The sequence below is a fragment of the Quercus suber genome, unplaced genomic scaffold (genome assembly GCF_002906115.3).
Source record: "Quercus suber isolate HL8 unplaced genomic scaffold, Cork oak 2.0 scaffold_132, whole genome shotgun sequence".
Taxonomy (NCBI): Eukaryota; Viridiplantae; Streptophyta; class Magnoliopsida; order Fagales; family Fagaceae; genus Quercus; species Quercus suber.
Window position 1 is genome coordinate 305,819 of NW_027069595.1, and position 15,608 is coordinate 321,426.

General features: G+C 35.0%; 1 protein-coding gene across 27 annotated transcripts; it reads right to left on the reverse strand.

Moving 5' to 3' along the window:
* Positions 1–121: 121 nt before the first annotated feature.
* LOC136068766 (uncharacterized) lies at positions 122–14,030 on the reverse strand. Of its 27 annotated transcripts, none has more exons than XM_065776369.1 (21): positions 13,609–14,030; positions 13,088–13,314; positions 12,446–12,488; positions 10,717–10,988; positions 10,332–10,509; positions 10,149–10,228; positions 8,242–8,338; positions 7,713–8,022; positions 7,353–7,504; positions 7,171–7,249; positions 6,877–6,967; positions 6,345–6,517; positions 5,160–5,444; positions 4,327–4,415; positions 4,053–4,170; positions 3,740–3,848; positions 3,275–3,432; positions 2,955–3,062; positions 2,608–2,774; positions 2,403–2,520; positions 1,586–1,917 (listed from the first exon to the last, which is right to left on the reverse strand). In XM_065776369.1, exons 1-4 carry the CDS (start codon positions 13,809–13,811, stop codon positions 10,811–10,813), a joined length of 651 nt encoding a protein of 216 aa, XP_065632441.1. In that variant the 5' UTR covers positions 13,812–14,030; the 3' UTR covers positions 1,586–1,917; positions 2,403–2,520; positions 2,608–2,774; positions 2,955–3,062; positions 3,275–3,432; positions 3,740–3,848; positions 4,053–4,170; positions 4,327–4,415; positions 5,160–5,444; positions 6,345–6,517; positions 6,877–6,967; positions 7,171–7,249; positions 7,353–7,504; positions 7,713–8,022; positions 8,242–8,338; positions 10,149–10,228; positions 10,332–10,509; positions 10,717–10,810. The 27 variants fall into 27 exon arrangements, 25 of the variants coding, with proteins under 25 accessions (XP_065632429.1, XP_065632441.1, XP_065632438.1 ...); XM_065776366.1 differs by having other exon boundaries at positions 6,345–6,560; XM_065776359.1 differs by having other exon boundaries at positions 4,053–4,105; positions 4,143–4,170; positions 6,345–6,967.
* Between the last annotated feature and the right edge of the window lie 1,578 nt (positions 14,031–15,608).

The following is a 15,608-nucleotide window of genomic DNA, read 5'->3' on the forward strand; positions in this document are numbered from 1 at the left end:
TTATTGATGATTATTAATACTAACACTTCTTTCAGCTGCAATACTATCAAAAAAAGAAAAGAAAAAAACAATCTTCGGATATTAATCATCAGAAAAGTGAAATTTAACAAAAGCATTCTGCTTATACAAATCAATTTTGCCATAAACACAAGCATCTGCTTAGATGGAGATAAACGTCATTCACATTCAAAATAAAAATTTGAAAAGAATAATTTACAGATACATATAAAGGTAATTGCTTAGTTTCCTGTTCATGCATAACTGCTTGACATCCATGACATGCTACATTCATCATGTTGAATGGAGCATCATCTATCAGTTTTTGTTGCATCCATGATCTGCGCATAGAGTTTTATAAACAAGGTCAATGATTCAGGACAAATAACAAAGGGAGCTTCGTTATCGAGCTTTGCCTGTGGAGCTTCATCAATTAGCTATTTTGTGCCAAATTGTAAGACAAGGCTTTCTGGGGAGCAGCCTTGCTTAACAATTTTCACTAGTATAAAATGTACTTCTCCAATAGGTTTAGATTGCAAAATTTTAAAAACAAGGTTAGGGATTCAGGACAAAAGAAGGGGAGAAAATAGAAAAAACAATATTTATGAGCAATTTGATTATGTTAATTGTTGCAACTATGGAAACTTTTAGTTTGAAACCTAAATGATTCTATCAATTGACAATGCATGCAAACTACACTTATATAGTTATATTTCCCTTTTCTAGTAAACAACATTAATAATTTGCACATGTAAGCTCTTATAGACTCTTTTTGTGTTTTGGTTCTCCACCCACCAGATGTAGCAAATATTGTAGAAAATATTTCTTTATATGAACTTGAGTCCAAAAACAAACCAATAGAAGTTTGCCACTTTTTCATGGATTTAGGCCACATAATAAAAAAATAATATAATAAGGGTCCATAATAACTGGGCTTTTCCATCTTGGGGCTTGTAAAAATGGGCATTAATTGAATTTTTATTTTTTTTTAATTTTATTATTATTATTTTTTTTTTATAAAAGAGAAACACACAAGGAGAGGGTATTAACTATTAACAGTTATTTTATACTTTGCTAAGAAAGTAATTCATTTGCCCAAAAAATAAAAAAAAGGTGGTGGACTTCCGGTAAATAACTACATATATACATTCCTTAAATTAAACAAATAAATTTTTTTGAAAAATTAAATTAAAAAAAAGGCATATTTCACTTTTGTAATGTTTTAGTTGACTTGATACCACTTCCATTTCTTGCAATGTAACCTTGTCTCCAAGTTCTTGTTCCACATGTAATAGACAGTTTATTCAGTGTTAATTGTTTGTAGCTATGTATCTTGCTAGACTTTGTTTCATAAAATTGCTAAAAAAAATGACTTTTTCTATACCTCTTTTTTCAAATTTAATTGACTTTCCTCTACTAATGGTTATGTTCTAATGTCAACTCGTACTTTTGATTGGAAGATTACTGCATAAATTAAGCCTATGTGCGTGGACTCTGATTGGACCATATATTGTGTATTGTTCCCCATTCAGCAATCAGCTAGAAAATCTTTAGGTCTCCAAAGCATGGAAGCAATAGGCAGTAGAAATCTAAAAGAGACATTTAGCACTTGTGTTGCATTAAATTTTGTAGAAATAAAGTGTAGCTTAGTATGAAAATAATACACATGAAAAATACTTTAAAAATATTATGAGAGTGGCATAACAATGTTAATAAAAATGTGCAATCCCTAGTGTTTGTACAACGCAGTTGTGCAATACTAATGGTTAGGCACCCAGGCCATGAGTATGAAAGAAGTGGCTGCACAATCTGCAAGCTGGCCAGCTTTAAAAGACTGCAATGGGAGGTGTATGCATCCCTAGAAAAGTTGTTTTGTTACTTGCAAAGCTTGAAGGTAGGCAAATATATCCATATGCATATCTGCCAATTTTTTGGGGGTAGATAAAACAAAAGAAAAGAAAAAGGTTAGCCAAGGCTGGATCATTTTTCCATGGCAGATAATTAAACTAGAAGTTGAGAATGTAGAGAAAGTTCAAGTTAATTACCCATGAATTATGAGGACTAAAGCTGTAATCCTATAATAGGTATTAATATGCAAAAGGAACTAGAAAACATACTTATGAGCAAAGCTTCACATATTAATCAGGTGAGGATAGAAATATGAAACTCTGTGCTTTTTGTGTTTGATTAATAAGCGCTGGAGTTTTTGTAAAGAAATATTGTTGGAGTGGGGAGTGTAGTTATTGAGAGGGAGTATCTTCAAAGCCATTTTGTATGAACTAGCCTGGGCAGCCATATTTATATTATTCTACTATAGATAATATGAAAAGGCTATAAAAAAAGAACAATAGCTCTGCATTATCTTTTTTTTAATTTATCAAAACAAAGAAAAGAACAATAGCTACCTGTATTGGATGAGATATGCAGTACCAAAACCCCAAAGTTTCATATGGTTCAATTTCAGGTACCTTGCAAATAAGTGGTTGTCTGAGGAAAATTACAGCAAACACTACGGGCAATGAACTGCAAAAGAAAGATTGGATAGCTAAGAACATATGTTTTTTGCACATAGTCACCACAAATAGATGTTCAAATCAGAAAAAGGAAAACCTTCAATGTTTGCCTGATGATGAGTAGGAAACGGAGACATTGAGGCTTCAAATGATGAAACTAAAGCCCAACTTTTCAAGTCATTATCACTATAAAACTCACCACCATAGTGCACAACACCATTTCCCATGCTTATAAATTTGTGCGACTAGCTTAATGATCCTCATCTGTGATTTGAGTTGAGAATGACAACCACAATTAACATACAAATGCCGTGAAATATAGAAGAACTTCAAACAATTATGTGCCAAATATAAAACGAAATAAAGCATCAGATCGATTCTTGAAGGACAATTAGAGAAGATTTAGTCAATGGCAATATTAATATGCAAAAAGGAAAGACTAACTTCATTGGCAGTTTAGAATCTTTTTTCATATCCCAAGTTCTTTCCAAAATTCCTTGTAATGTGGGGATTGTTTCTTTTGGCTGGGAGAAATAAAGAAGCCCCGATGATCTGACAAATGAAGCAAAGATATCAAAAAACAGTTCAACCTTGACACAACAAAAACAACAAATTGCTACAGAACATAACACAAACAACGTGGCTCCTCTAAACAAGAACACAACATAAACAGCAAAACACTGCAGAACACACAAACAATAACACTTTTACACAAAAACAGAAACTGATATACCACATCAGCCAAAAATTACTATCTTGCACACCTTGCGAACTCTAGCATTGCCTTGAAGCCACCGCATATGATAAATGAGGGTAGCCCAAGCTAACTTGCAAACAATAGTTATAACTTTAAAGGAATGAATATTCCAGCATAAGATGGAATTCCAGTCATTCAACTGCTTGCCTGGACTCTAGATATCTCCTACAGAACATACAAATGAGATCAGAATTGTATCCTCATTTACCAGCCATGTCAGGAGTGGGAAGTTTATCATGACAGATAGCCAAGAAATGAAGGTATTGCTTGCAAACAGCAGCTGAAAACAAAACCAACCCCTCCAATCAACAATTGAATGCTTTTCCCTAATCTTATTCCAAATTGATCTACATTAACAAACTTCAAAATCAATAGAAAAGAATCAATTCAATACTTCCTAAGCATGATGAGGAGCGTAAAAGTAACCCAGCATTTATAATACTGATTAATAAGGTGCCAACAGCTCAAGTACCAGTAAAAATAATGCCTGATTGATTGCCCCGTTTCATCATATAGCTAATAGCCTCCCAAATTGTTTGGAGAATCACCAAGGGATGATGAACCAAAGCATTCATATACCACTGGATGATTGAACATAATTAACACATTAGCACTCCTGCAATATTATCCTAGGACATGAATTATCAGAAAAATGAAATTTAACAAAATCATGCACTTGTACAAACAATTTTTTCTGTTACTTTAGAAACCACCACCCGCCCCTATAGTGATAAACCAGAAAACCAGTCATTCACATTCAAACAGATATGGAAAGTGGTACTTACAGATACGCATAACGCCAATTGCCTAGTTTCCAATTCATGTGTCACTGGTTGACCTTATTTCTTCTTGACATCCATTTGTCACTGGTTGACCTTATTTCTTCTTCACCTCCATGACATGCTACATTCAAAATTTTGAATAGTACCTCATTGCCCAGCATAGTTACAATCTATGAACTTAGTATAGAAATTTATTAACAAGGTAAATGATATAGGGCAGAGAGGAAGGGAGCTTTGTTATTCTAATGTATCAAGCTTTGCAGCCAATGGAGCTTACCAAATATATCTTGCTCTAGAATGTAAGACATAGCTATCTGAGGTGCATCCTTGCTCAAAAATTTTCACCAATATAAAACTGTGCTTCTCCTGCATTAGTTTTTACAAACAAGATCAATGATTCCGGACGAAGGATAGAAAATAGAAAAATGTACTTATGAGCAAAGTTTGACATATTAATTAGGTGAGGATACAAAGATGAAACTCTAGTTTTTGCAACAATTGTACGGAAAGCAAGGAGCATTTGTTCTTTCAATGTGAATGCTCCTTCTTTAGAAGGATTTGGCAACAGTTTGATTAATAATTGCGGGAGTTGTTGCAAAGAAATACTGTTGTAGTGGGGAGTAGTTGTATGAACTAGCCTGGGCTACCACTATTTATATTGTTCTACTTTAGATAATATGAAAAGGCTAACAGGGAACAATCTCAGCACATAAGTGCCAAAACCCAAAGTTTTATATGGTTCAGTTTCAAGTACTTTGCAAATAAGTGGCTGACTCTGCACAAGCACAATCTCAGCAAACACTATGGGCAAAGAATTTCCAATGAAAGAACGGATAGATGTTCAAGTCAGGAAAAGGCAAACCTTCAATGAATGCCTAATGATGAGGAAGAAACGGAGACATTAAGGCTTCAAATGATGAAACTAAAACCCAATTTTTGAAGTCATTGTCACTATAAAGCTCACCACCATAGTGCACAACACCATTTTCCATGCTTATAACTTTGTGCAACTAGCTTAATGATCCTCATTTGTGATCTGAGTCATTAATGACAACCATAAGAGAAGATTTAGTCATTGGCAATATTAATATGCAAAAGAGAAAGACTTACTTCATTGGCTATTTAGGATCTTTACTTATATGCCCAAATTCTTGCCAAACTTCCTTTACATGTGGGTATTGTTTCTTTTGGTAGGGAGAAATAAATAAGCTATGATGAGCTGATCTTTGATTTGCCACATCCAAGCATCTGGTATAGCTGCCTCGCCATTCTGTTTGCCATTGTCAGTTTCTATGGGCATCTTCTATCAACCTTGCATGAAATTTGAGTGGAGTTTTGCACACGCATTTGTTGGAGGCAGATTTGCAAAGGAGTAGGGGATCAGAAGCCCAACGTCTTCCATACAGGGATTATTCAAATTAACAAGCATCAATTAGAAGTAAGAAGTTTAAAGATGGCATAATATTGCAATAGACAACAACAAAATGTTCTCAAAAAGAAATCAATTTTAAGATTTTAATCTCTATTTCAAGGAGTTATAACATGTGAAAAGGAATTTGGAATTCTAACCAATAAAGAATTGATGGATGAGACATCATCTGAGCAATCATCATCTGAGCAATAAAAAAAAATAGTTAAAATAATTTTTTTTAAAATTTTTATGACTGAGATAAATTTTTTTAAAAAAACCAAGCAAATATATCACAAAATGGCAGCCCAAGCCAACTTGCAAACAATAGTTCTAAAACATTTACTTTCAAGGAGTGAATACCTCAGCAAAACACTGAACTCCAATCATTCAGTAGCTTGCAGACTAAACAAAACCTTAACACCTATTGCTATAGCCTTTTATTAGAGGAACAGTCATAGGAATATGTGATCTCTGGACTCTTGCTTTCTCCTGTGGAACATACATACTAGATCAGACTTACCCCCATTTATCAACCCTGTCAGGAGTGGGAAGTCTATCCATAAGAGTTAGCCGACAAATGAAGGCATGCTTACAAATAGCAGCAGAAAAACAAACCAAAGCCCTCTAATTAACAACTGGATGCCTTTCCGTAATCTTTTTCCAAGTTTATCTAAACTAACAAACATCAAAATCAACAGAATTGCAGCAATTTATTACTTCCTAAGCACAATGAGGAGCATAAAATTAACCCAGCACAGATGGTACCAATTCATGTCACAAAACAGAGCTACCAAAGACTTTCATGCATAGTATAAGAAAAAATAAGAATGCTTTTGTCAATTGAGCAAACAAAACAGGAGTAACAGGAAAAATATATCATGTACCATATTTTGAGAGTCAATCTCTCGTAACTTTCCTTTTGGACTGGAAGATTCAGGCTCATGCTTATTTCTTTCCACAGCTGAATCCATGACCAGCCAAATGGGTTGTTTCTTTGAGATTGATCTTGATCTTCCTTCCTCATAAATGGTTTGGATCTTCTAGTCTTATGCTGTTTCTAATACCAGATTGAGATTATATTCAGATGAGTTAGATTTGACCTGCAGTTAACAAATCAATTAAAGCATAGAGAGTACTGTAGTTCCAATTGATGTGACATTGTCAATGATTTTAGGAAATCAAGCCACAACAACTTTAATGGTAGTCCTCCAAATTTCCTACCGAAAAGAGTAATATTTTTTAAACAAATTTCAAATCTTCAAATTATCATTGTGTAGAAACTTCTAAATAACACATAACCCATTCTAATCAAAATTAGGGATCTCCAAAAATTCAAATTTTAACTCCACATGACCACAACATAGAAAACCAACTCTTTGTTCAATTAAAATAGCTATTCAAATTAATGAAACTTACCAGTGTTGCGGCCCATTAACTTGATGACAATGATACCATTCTTAATGCTTTATGATTGAACATGGGGTGTATGACCACTTTATTGAGTTTCCTGACAGTAGTGCCAGAACCAAAGGATAATTAATAACCTAAACTAGGAAGAGGATAAGGTCCGATAAGAGAGTTTCAATATCAAATCATGGTTTTCTGTTACTTCATGCTTTTTGCATGAAGTGAGACCTTGTTCAATAAATTTTTTCTTACTTATCAAAAAAAAAAAAAATGTGGCCATCAAATTTTAGAGTTGTTTACAACTTGAGGAGTACTGGAATGTCATCGTCAATTGTGTTCGGTATCCAACCACTGCAACTGTAAGCCCACACCTCCTAATTTCCTGCATGAAACAGGGCTTTATTAAAAACCGCATACAATGATTGGCAATCTTTTCCATTTCTATTTTATAATGATCATTTCCATCTCAAGGATAGAGCACAAACCCTAAGAGTGGCAAGAGAGGGAGTGGTCCTGGTTTTGAGGCAATAGTCAAAGAAATGCTGCAAAAGGGAGAGTTAACAGAGGCTTTAGATCCCTCTTCTCTCTCACTATCATCATTCAAAAAACCTCCACTAGTATCTAAAATTCATGATCCCTGACACACAAACACACAAAAATTCAATAAAACCAATCAATAAAATAGTTTTAAATTTTGACAACTATAATCATTAATCGAAACACAATGGGATTCAAAAAATTGATCCAAGATAGAAATATTAATTGTAACCAGAAATAATAGGCACAAAGTAGCAATAAACACTGATTGAAAATGATGATCATGAAAAATAATCAAGGAATTTCACCTCATCATTTTGTCTTTTTAAAGTCTCTGTCTGTTTCAACACCCTCCTCTTACTACCCTGTCCCATAATATGTATCTGTTTTTTCTGTGTATGTCAATCGCCCTATACTGTTCAGCTTCGCAAATCACGCTTTCATAATTGTCTACTTCCACTTCTTCATCCGCCGTATACTTAGCCCAATTGATAAGTCCTTATGCTTAGTCCCATCTTCTTAATCACTGCTATCCTCAATCTTGTATACCTCAACCACCTAATCTTTGTCATTGATTTCTTGTTCACTGTCTTGATCATCATTAATCCACATCCATGCCTAAAAGAAAAGCATAAGATTTATGTCACATTATTCTAAATGGCCAAAATAAAGAAACTTCGCATAGACCCACACAATATTAACTGATCCTAAACCATATTCAATTACACTACAGTAATCATATTTTTCTTTGACCTCATGTACAATGTTTTTCCAAAACCATTTCCCTTGAATGAACTTTTATATGAAAAAAATTAGGGATAATTACACTTTACCCACCTGTGGTTTGCCCCGATTTCTATGTGCCTACCTGTGATTCAAATTTTGACACTTTGCCCACCTGTGCTTGTCACCGTTTATGCGCCGTAATCCACCTCTGTTAAAATTAAGGGTAAATCAGTATTTTTGCTCAAGTTTTATGTTTCTCTCCTCCCAAAACAAAAAATAGCACAAAAATGTAAGAAAAAAAAGATCAAAAAGTGGTATTTCTCTTTCTCTTTATTCAGACAAATTTTGAACATGAAGAACATACCAAAAAAAACCCAGATCAACATACACAAGATCACTAACTTAATGACTCAGATTGTCCAGTTTCTAAGCAGGAATAATGCACCTTTCACTGTTAACATTTACGCTTTCCTAAGTCTTTATGGTAATGACAATTTCCCAATTGACTATGCCTTCTTTTATGGAGTAAGCCAGCCCATCATTGAACGAAGAACGAAGGACAAAGTGCTCAAATATTCTCTTTTCCAACATTTCTCATACACACAAATTCAACTAAATACAAAAAATTTCATCCCAAACATCTCCAAATCCAGTAAATCAAAAGCTAACCAAATCAATAATAAAACATCTAAATTATCCAAAATAACCAACAAAGCTATAAACTTCACAATCAAACTCCTGGATTTCTCTCTCTCTCTCTCTCTCTCAAACCGTTGGATGTCTCTCTCTCTCAATCAAGCTTTATCTCTTGGTTCAAGCCATTACCACCGCATCTGACAGCCGAAAACCCAAATCACAGGTTGAACACTGATTCCGCTACCGCCACCACCAGCCGAAAACCCAGATCTTTAAGGCTCTCTCGGTTCAAGCTCTTGATGTCTAGTCCTCTCTCCTCTCTCTCTCTCTAACTCATCATCTTTATCTCTCTCTCTCTCTTTAAATCCATGGTTGAAAACCCAGATCGGTAGTGATTGGGTGGGAACGAAGTGAGCAGAGCTCAAAACTCGGAGGTCTTGCTGTTGTTCAGCATGCAAAGCGGCTCGATCGAGTGGTCGCGGAGGTCCCAGAGGCGGATAGCACGCAGAGCGACTCGATCGAGTGGTTGCGGAGGTCCCAGAGGCGGATTAAGTCGCCTATAATCTTTTTCATTCTTATAATCTAAATTTCTGACTTTATCTTTGTTTGAAATAGCTATGTAAAAGTCAATTTCTTTTTGGGTTTGTCTCATATTTTACATACCCAGTTTTTTTTTTTTTTTGCTGAATATTTTACATACCCAGTTGAGTTGCCTTGTGGGTCTTCTTTATTTGGATAAATTTCTTGTTTGTTGATATGAATTTCCCAAAGTTTGTTAGGATGGCTTCTACCAGTCAAATTCGGCTTCTACATGATTTGTGCTCTCAGATTGAGAGATGAAAATTTAAGATTTAGAGCAACTACAACGTAACTTTATTCATGTTGTTCGTCTCACTCATGAGCTGAGGAGTGTTTTGATCCGTTTGGCCTGTTGTTTTTTACATAATATGTGTTAGAGTAACGGTGAGGGAGAGGTGGGCACACGGCGCATAAACGGTGACAAGCACAGGTGGGCAAAGTGTCAAAATTTGAACCACAGGTAGGCACATAGAAATCGGGGCAAACCACAGGTGGGTAAAGTGTAATTATCCTAAAAAATTAAAATAAATCTTAAAATAGCTTTTTTGCAACAGGAAGTACATGTTCGGATCAATCCAATAATTTCTCAAGTGTTAACTCTTAGTTATGTTAAAATAGCTCTTTAGATGAATGAAGCTTACCACTGTAGCAGCCCATTAACTTGACAACACAGGTATCATTCTTAATACATTACGATTGAACATGGGTTGCATGAATTATTTCTTGAGCCTCCAGACAGTAGTGTAATCATGGTTTTCTATTAGGAGATATACATGACCATCAGATTTTAGAGTTGTGTATACCTCGAGGAGTACTGGAATGTCATTGTCAATTGTCTTTAGTATTCCTACCGCTACAACTGTAAGCCACACCTCCTAATTTCCTACATCAAACAGAGCATTAAAAAAAACCACGCACTATGACTTGAAATCATTTTCATCTCTACTTTATAATGATCATATCTATCTCAAGGAAAGAACACAAACCTAGAGAGTGGCAAGGAAGGCAGCAAGGAGGGATTGATCCTTCTGGTTCTAAGGGGAGAGTCAAATAAATCTTTAAAAAGGGAGAGTTAAAGTCAACCCAAACTTCCATAACAGAGGCTTCATATTTCTCACTATCATCATTTATAAAAACTCTACTTGTGACTAAACTTCATGATCCCTAACACACGAACATGTAAAAATTCAATAAAACCAGTCAATAAAATGTTAATATAGTTTTAACAACTATAATCATTAATCTAAACACAATTGGATTTAAAAATTGATCCAAGATATAAATATTAAAGGCAACCAGAAATAATAGGTACAAAGTAGCAATAAACACAGATTGAAAATGATGATCATGCAAGTAATCAAGGAATTTCACCTCATCGTTTGTCTTTAAAGTCTTTGTCTTCTTCTGTGTATGTCAAATGCTCTTTTCTGTTAAGCTCCGCAAAACACCTTCTCATCATTGTCTATTACACTTCTTCATCCGCCTTATACTTAGTCCAATCTTCTTTTTGACAGGTCCTTATGCTCCGTCCCATCTTCTTCATCACTAATGTCCTCAATCTTGTATACCTTAACCACATAATCTTTGTCATTGATTTCTTGCCCGGATTCATTATCTTGATCATCATCAATCCACATGCATGCCTAAAAGAAAAGTATAAGATTTATGTCACATTATTCTAAATAGCCAACATAAAGAAACTCCATAAAGACCCAAACAATATTAACTGATCCTAAACCATATTCATTACACTACAATAATCATGTTTTTCTTTGACCTCATGTACAATGTTTTCTAAAACCATTTCCCTTGAATGAACTTTTATATGAAAAAAAAAAAAAAAAAAAAAAGGAATCTCCACAAACAACAATTCCTGTATCTTTTTCTATGCTGTTGCAACCCACAATTTCCTTAATAGGCACACCAGAAGGCCAACTTGATGGATAAACCTCACTGCGTTTGACCAAGTTTTCATCTTCAAAATCCTGCTCAGGTTACAGGTGGTTCCCCCTTTACTTCATGTTGAACATCTTTCCCGATAGGCACTCCACCAGACCAACTTGCTAAATAAACCATATTACATTTAATCAAATACTATTTTTCTACAAACTACTCTCAATGCCTTGATTTTATATTATTTTAGCTCAGGATAATGGGTGTAGAGATTTTCCATTTATTGTTTTATTTTTAAATTTTTAAATCTTAACACCGGAAACAACTTTTATATCATTGCGTAACCCCTGCTCTGATCATGTTCTTCACAATGCACCAAAATTGTTATTTATCAAATCAAGAAAGCAAAGAATAACTCAATCTGCTACACAACTATGAAAAGTGTTAGGGACCTTAAAGGTTTCACTGGAAAAGAAAAAAATGTAAACTGCCACATGATTTACCTATAACCAAATCAATGGTTCTTAAGTTTGCATCTTGTATAGAGGCTGACAATTCCTAAATGAAGGAACTGTCATGTTCTAGTGCTACATTTACCATTTACTAAACTGAAAAGGGGCAACTCAAGCAGTTGAAATTACATTAACATCTCTAGCACCATGTCAGAAAGCAAAATGAAGGAAATAATAGACAGCCCTTAAAGTTAGAATTAGTCGCTACACAAATAATCCTCTCCAAGTTCTTTCTTTACTATATTTCAAAACTGAGATGTTCACAATTTCCAGGCATGGCAAACAACACAGTTAACTCCAAAGCAAGACTTACATCCTAGCATCCATACCTAAAACCCCTGAGATATCCACATACAAATGTCCAGCTAGTCTTTTGTCTGCATTATTTCAAGAAGAAGTTTCGTAACTTCAACAATTACTATAACCATGTGCCCATTTTCTTTGTCTTATTCAAACAGTCCACTAGCTCCTTCAAGATAAAATGGTGACTCCACAATCAAGCAACACTCCACATCTCAGCTAACAAGGGAAACATACATTGCTATGAATCTTTCATAAGATTTTCTAACCTACAAGAATTTGGTGAAGCTAATTCAAGAGAGATTGATTCTCTTTAAAATTGGCAGATTTGATCAAGAAGAATTAATGCAGGGAAACACTTCAAAAAGAATAAAGTCAATGAGAACAGAATAGACCTGGGCAGCATAATTACTTGATGGATGTGCCCCAGCCAGCATCCTGGATTGAATAATGATGATCATTTAAAGACGCTTAAGTTTGTTTGAGATAAAAGTAAAGAATAGCAAGGAGAAAAGTGAAACAGGTTCAACCTGAATCACCTGAATAGGGGAGACAATATTGACATTGACATGGAATAGTAGGAATGTATTTAGGGTTTTATTTTTTTATTTTTTTTTATTTCACCAAAATGGCAAATGCAAAAACATATTTTTATCAAGATGGTTAAGATTAATCACATGAATTAGTAATAAATCAAAGAAAAAATAACAAATAATATATAGCTCAAATAACAAGCAAGCCAATAAAAACACGGAATTGAAATCAAGAACAAAAAGATATTACAAGAAGAACATCTTATATTAGGAAAAAACTTGGAGAGATTTCATAAACAGAGGCTTTATATCTCTCTTTACTCTCGCCATCATCATTCGAAAAAACTCTACTTGTAGCTAAAAACAAAAATTTATTGAAATCAATCAATCAATCAATAAAAAAGTTAAAATGGTGTTATCTAGTATAATCACTAATCTAAACACACAATGGAATTCGAGCAATTAATCCAAGATAGAAATATTAAAGGTAACTAGAAATAAGACCTGTGGGACCCGCCGTACCGGTCCCCTCGGCCCCACCGTCCTTCGTGCCATCCGAATTCTCGGTCTTAACCGTGGCGGAGTAGCTCAGATTCTCCGTCTTGATCTTCAACTTCCTTAACCGTGGCGAGCCGAGCCGAGCCAGAGCCTCCACCCGCGTTGGCGGCGTCGAGGCGAGCTGTGGTGAAGGTGCGAATGGAGGAGTCGTCTTCATCGGAGTCTTCGTACCACTGAGAAAAAAATGAAGAAGAAAAATAAAATAAAATAGAACCCATACCAATACCACTGAGAGATTAGAGCAACAAGGATCACAACCCAAACAAATAGAATGATTTAGTGGCGGTAGTTTGTGATTATTGGGAAAATTTATCAAGGGAAGGGACGTGGTTTTTGGCAGTATTATTAATTAATTAATTGTTTTTGATGGGATAAATATAGAAGTTAATTAGCTGCGCCTATTTGCACAAATCCATATACGTATTTATAAATTTGATAGGATAGTTTTGCAAGAAAAGAAGACTTACATTGGCCGTCTTCTTGCACAAATTTTGATCTTTGGAATGTGAGAAATGTTGCGCCAGAAATCTCCTATCCTTCTTTCGCAATGCTGCTTGAGAATTGGACATCCATAGATATCCAATTCCTGTAATGGAGTATTAAGCAGGTAGTCTGGCAGAGACTTCAGATTGCCGCACCACCGAATTTTCAAGGAATGAAGAAGTGGCATTATTTTTATTTTTGGAGTATTATTAGTAACAAAAGCATTAGTACTATTATCTTTTCTTCTTCTTCTTCTGTTGTTTCTCCCATCCTAGTCCATTCTTCCCACTCCCTCAAATTTCTAAATGTGAGAGATTTAAGGTTTGGAATATGATGATGTCTTTGTTGTTATTGTTTTTGGATGATTTTGATAATTCTTCTTCTTCTTCTATGTCTATTCCCAAAAATTCATNAAAAACAAAAACCCAGCCAATTTAGTTTTGATTACAAACCAATATCGGCAATCAAACCAATATGGATTTTGACAAGCATAAAGAAACAGTGTTGTTAACCAGCCAAATGCCCACACAAAATTACAAAAACAATGACACACATAGCCTTAGACCCGTACCTCATTAAATATATATATATATATATATATATATTATGTTCATGATGAAAAGTAAGTTGAGAAAGATGTATAAATCATGAATGAAATTAGTAATTCAAATAGTGTATAAATTTGTTTCTAATAAAGACAAAAAAAAAAAAATGTTAAAATTGGTATCTTATTTCCAACTTTGCTAGAGAGAAAAAAGAGGTAGAGCCACCTTAGGTAGAATAAAATAAACTGATGATATTTTTGTTTAAATAATAGGGTTTTAGGGTATGAAAAAATTACAATTTAACCCTTATTAATGCGGGGCGGGGCAAGGCTAAAAAGTATAAACTCATCCCCACCCTGCCCCGTGGTGCAGGTCTAAAATCCCGCCCCATCCTCGCCCCACCACCTTTGCGGGGCGTGGAAAACCCGCATGGGTGAAGCGGGGAGGGGCGGGGCAAAATTGCCATCCCTACTCACCATTCCATGTTCTTCTTGATGGCATGAGGTGGTACCATAAGAGAGACCACCTTAGGCCATCAATGAAGAATACGGATGGAAATATGATCCATATTTTACAATTGAGCGTTGGAGCCGACTATTGCAGTTGTAGTTGACAGACTTGCATTCTAGCTTGAAACTAAATCCAAACAGTTGCCTTATGTTGTATTGACTGTATTCTCGACACTGCTTTGATTTAGCAACTGCTTGGATTTAGTTTTCAAGCTAGAAGTGAGCGTCTGAGGCCTTGAGCAGACCAACTGCTTGTGTTTCATGTTCTACATTTTGCCTTATGGTGTATTGGTTTGAATCATTTGATGAGATGTGAGGATGGTACATGTTTGCCCCTATACACTGCTATGAATGTAAAGATATTTGGGGACATTTGGTCAATATGAAAAGTGGGAAAAATTTATATAAAAAAAAAAAAAAAAATTTGACTAAGTAGTTTATTTGGTTCAAATCCAACAATCTTGTGTGTTGGTTTTGTTCCCATCCAATGATCCAACCAGCAAACTGGGAGTCCCCATGTGATGTACCCTATTTGTTTGCATTCTGCATGAAAATGAATTGTTCTTTTCTCTTTTACTTCATTTCGTCTTTTTTTTTTCCCCTTACTTTTTCATGTATAACTTACACGAAAAATGCTGGTCTCTTGAAAGCTGGGTTGGGGACCCTAGTTTTCTCTAATTAGCTAAGCACAAAGGACCTCACATAGGTGAGAGAACCTTTTCAAATTTTGTGATAGAACAAAACGTGCTTGCTAGATGTTAAAAGTAATGATAAATCAAGTGCATGTCTTTAGCAGCAACAAGTATGCAAGCATGAAACTAGCACTAAATGTCAAGGGGAGTTGCAGGGCAGTGTGCATAAGGGAGTAGCTCAGCATGCATCACAGGAACAGGGAAGCCTGTAATTGAATGCAATACGTAGTGCATCTCA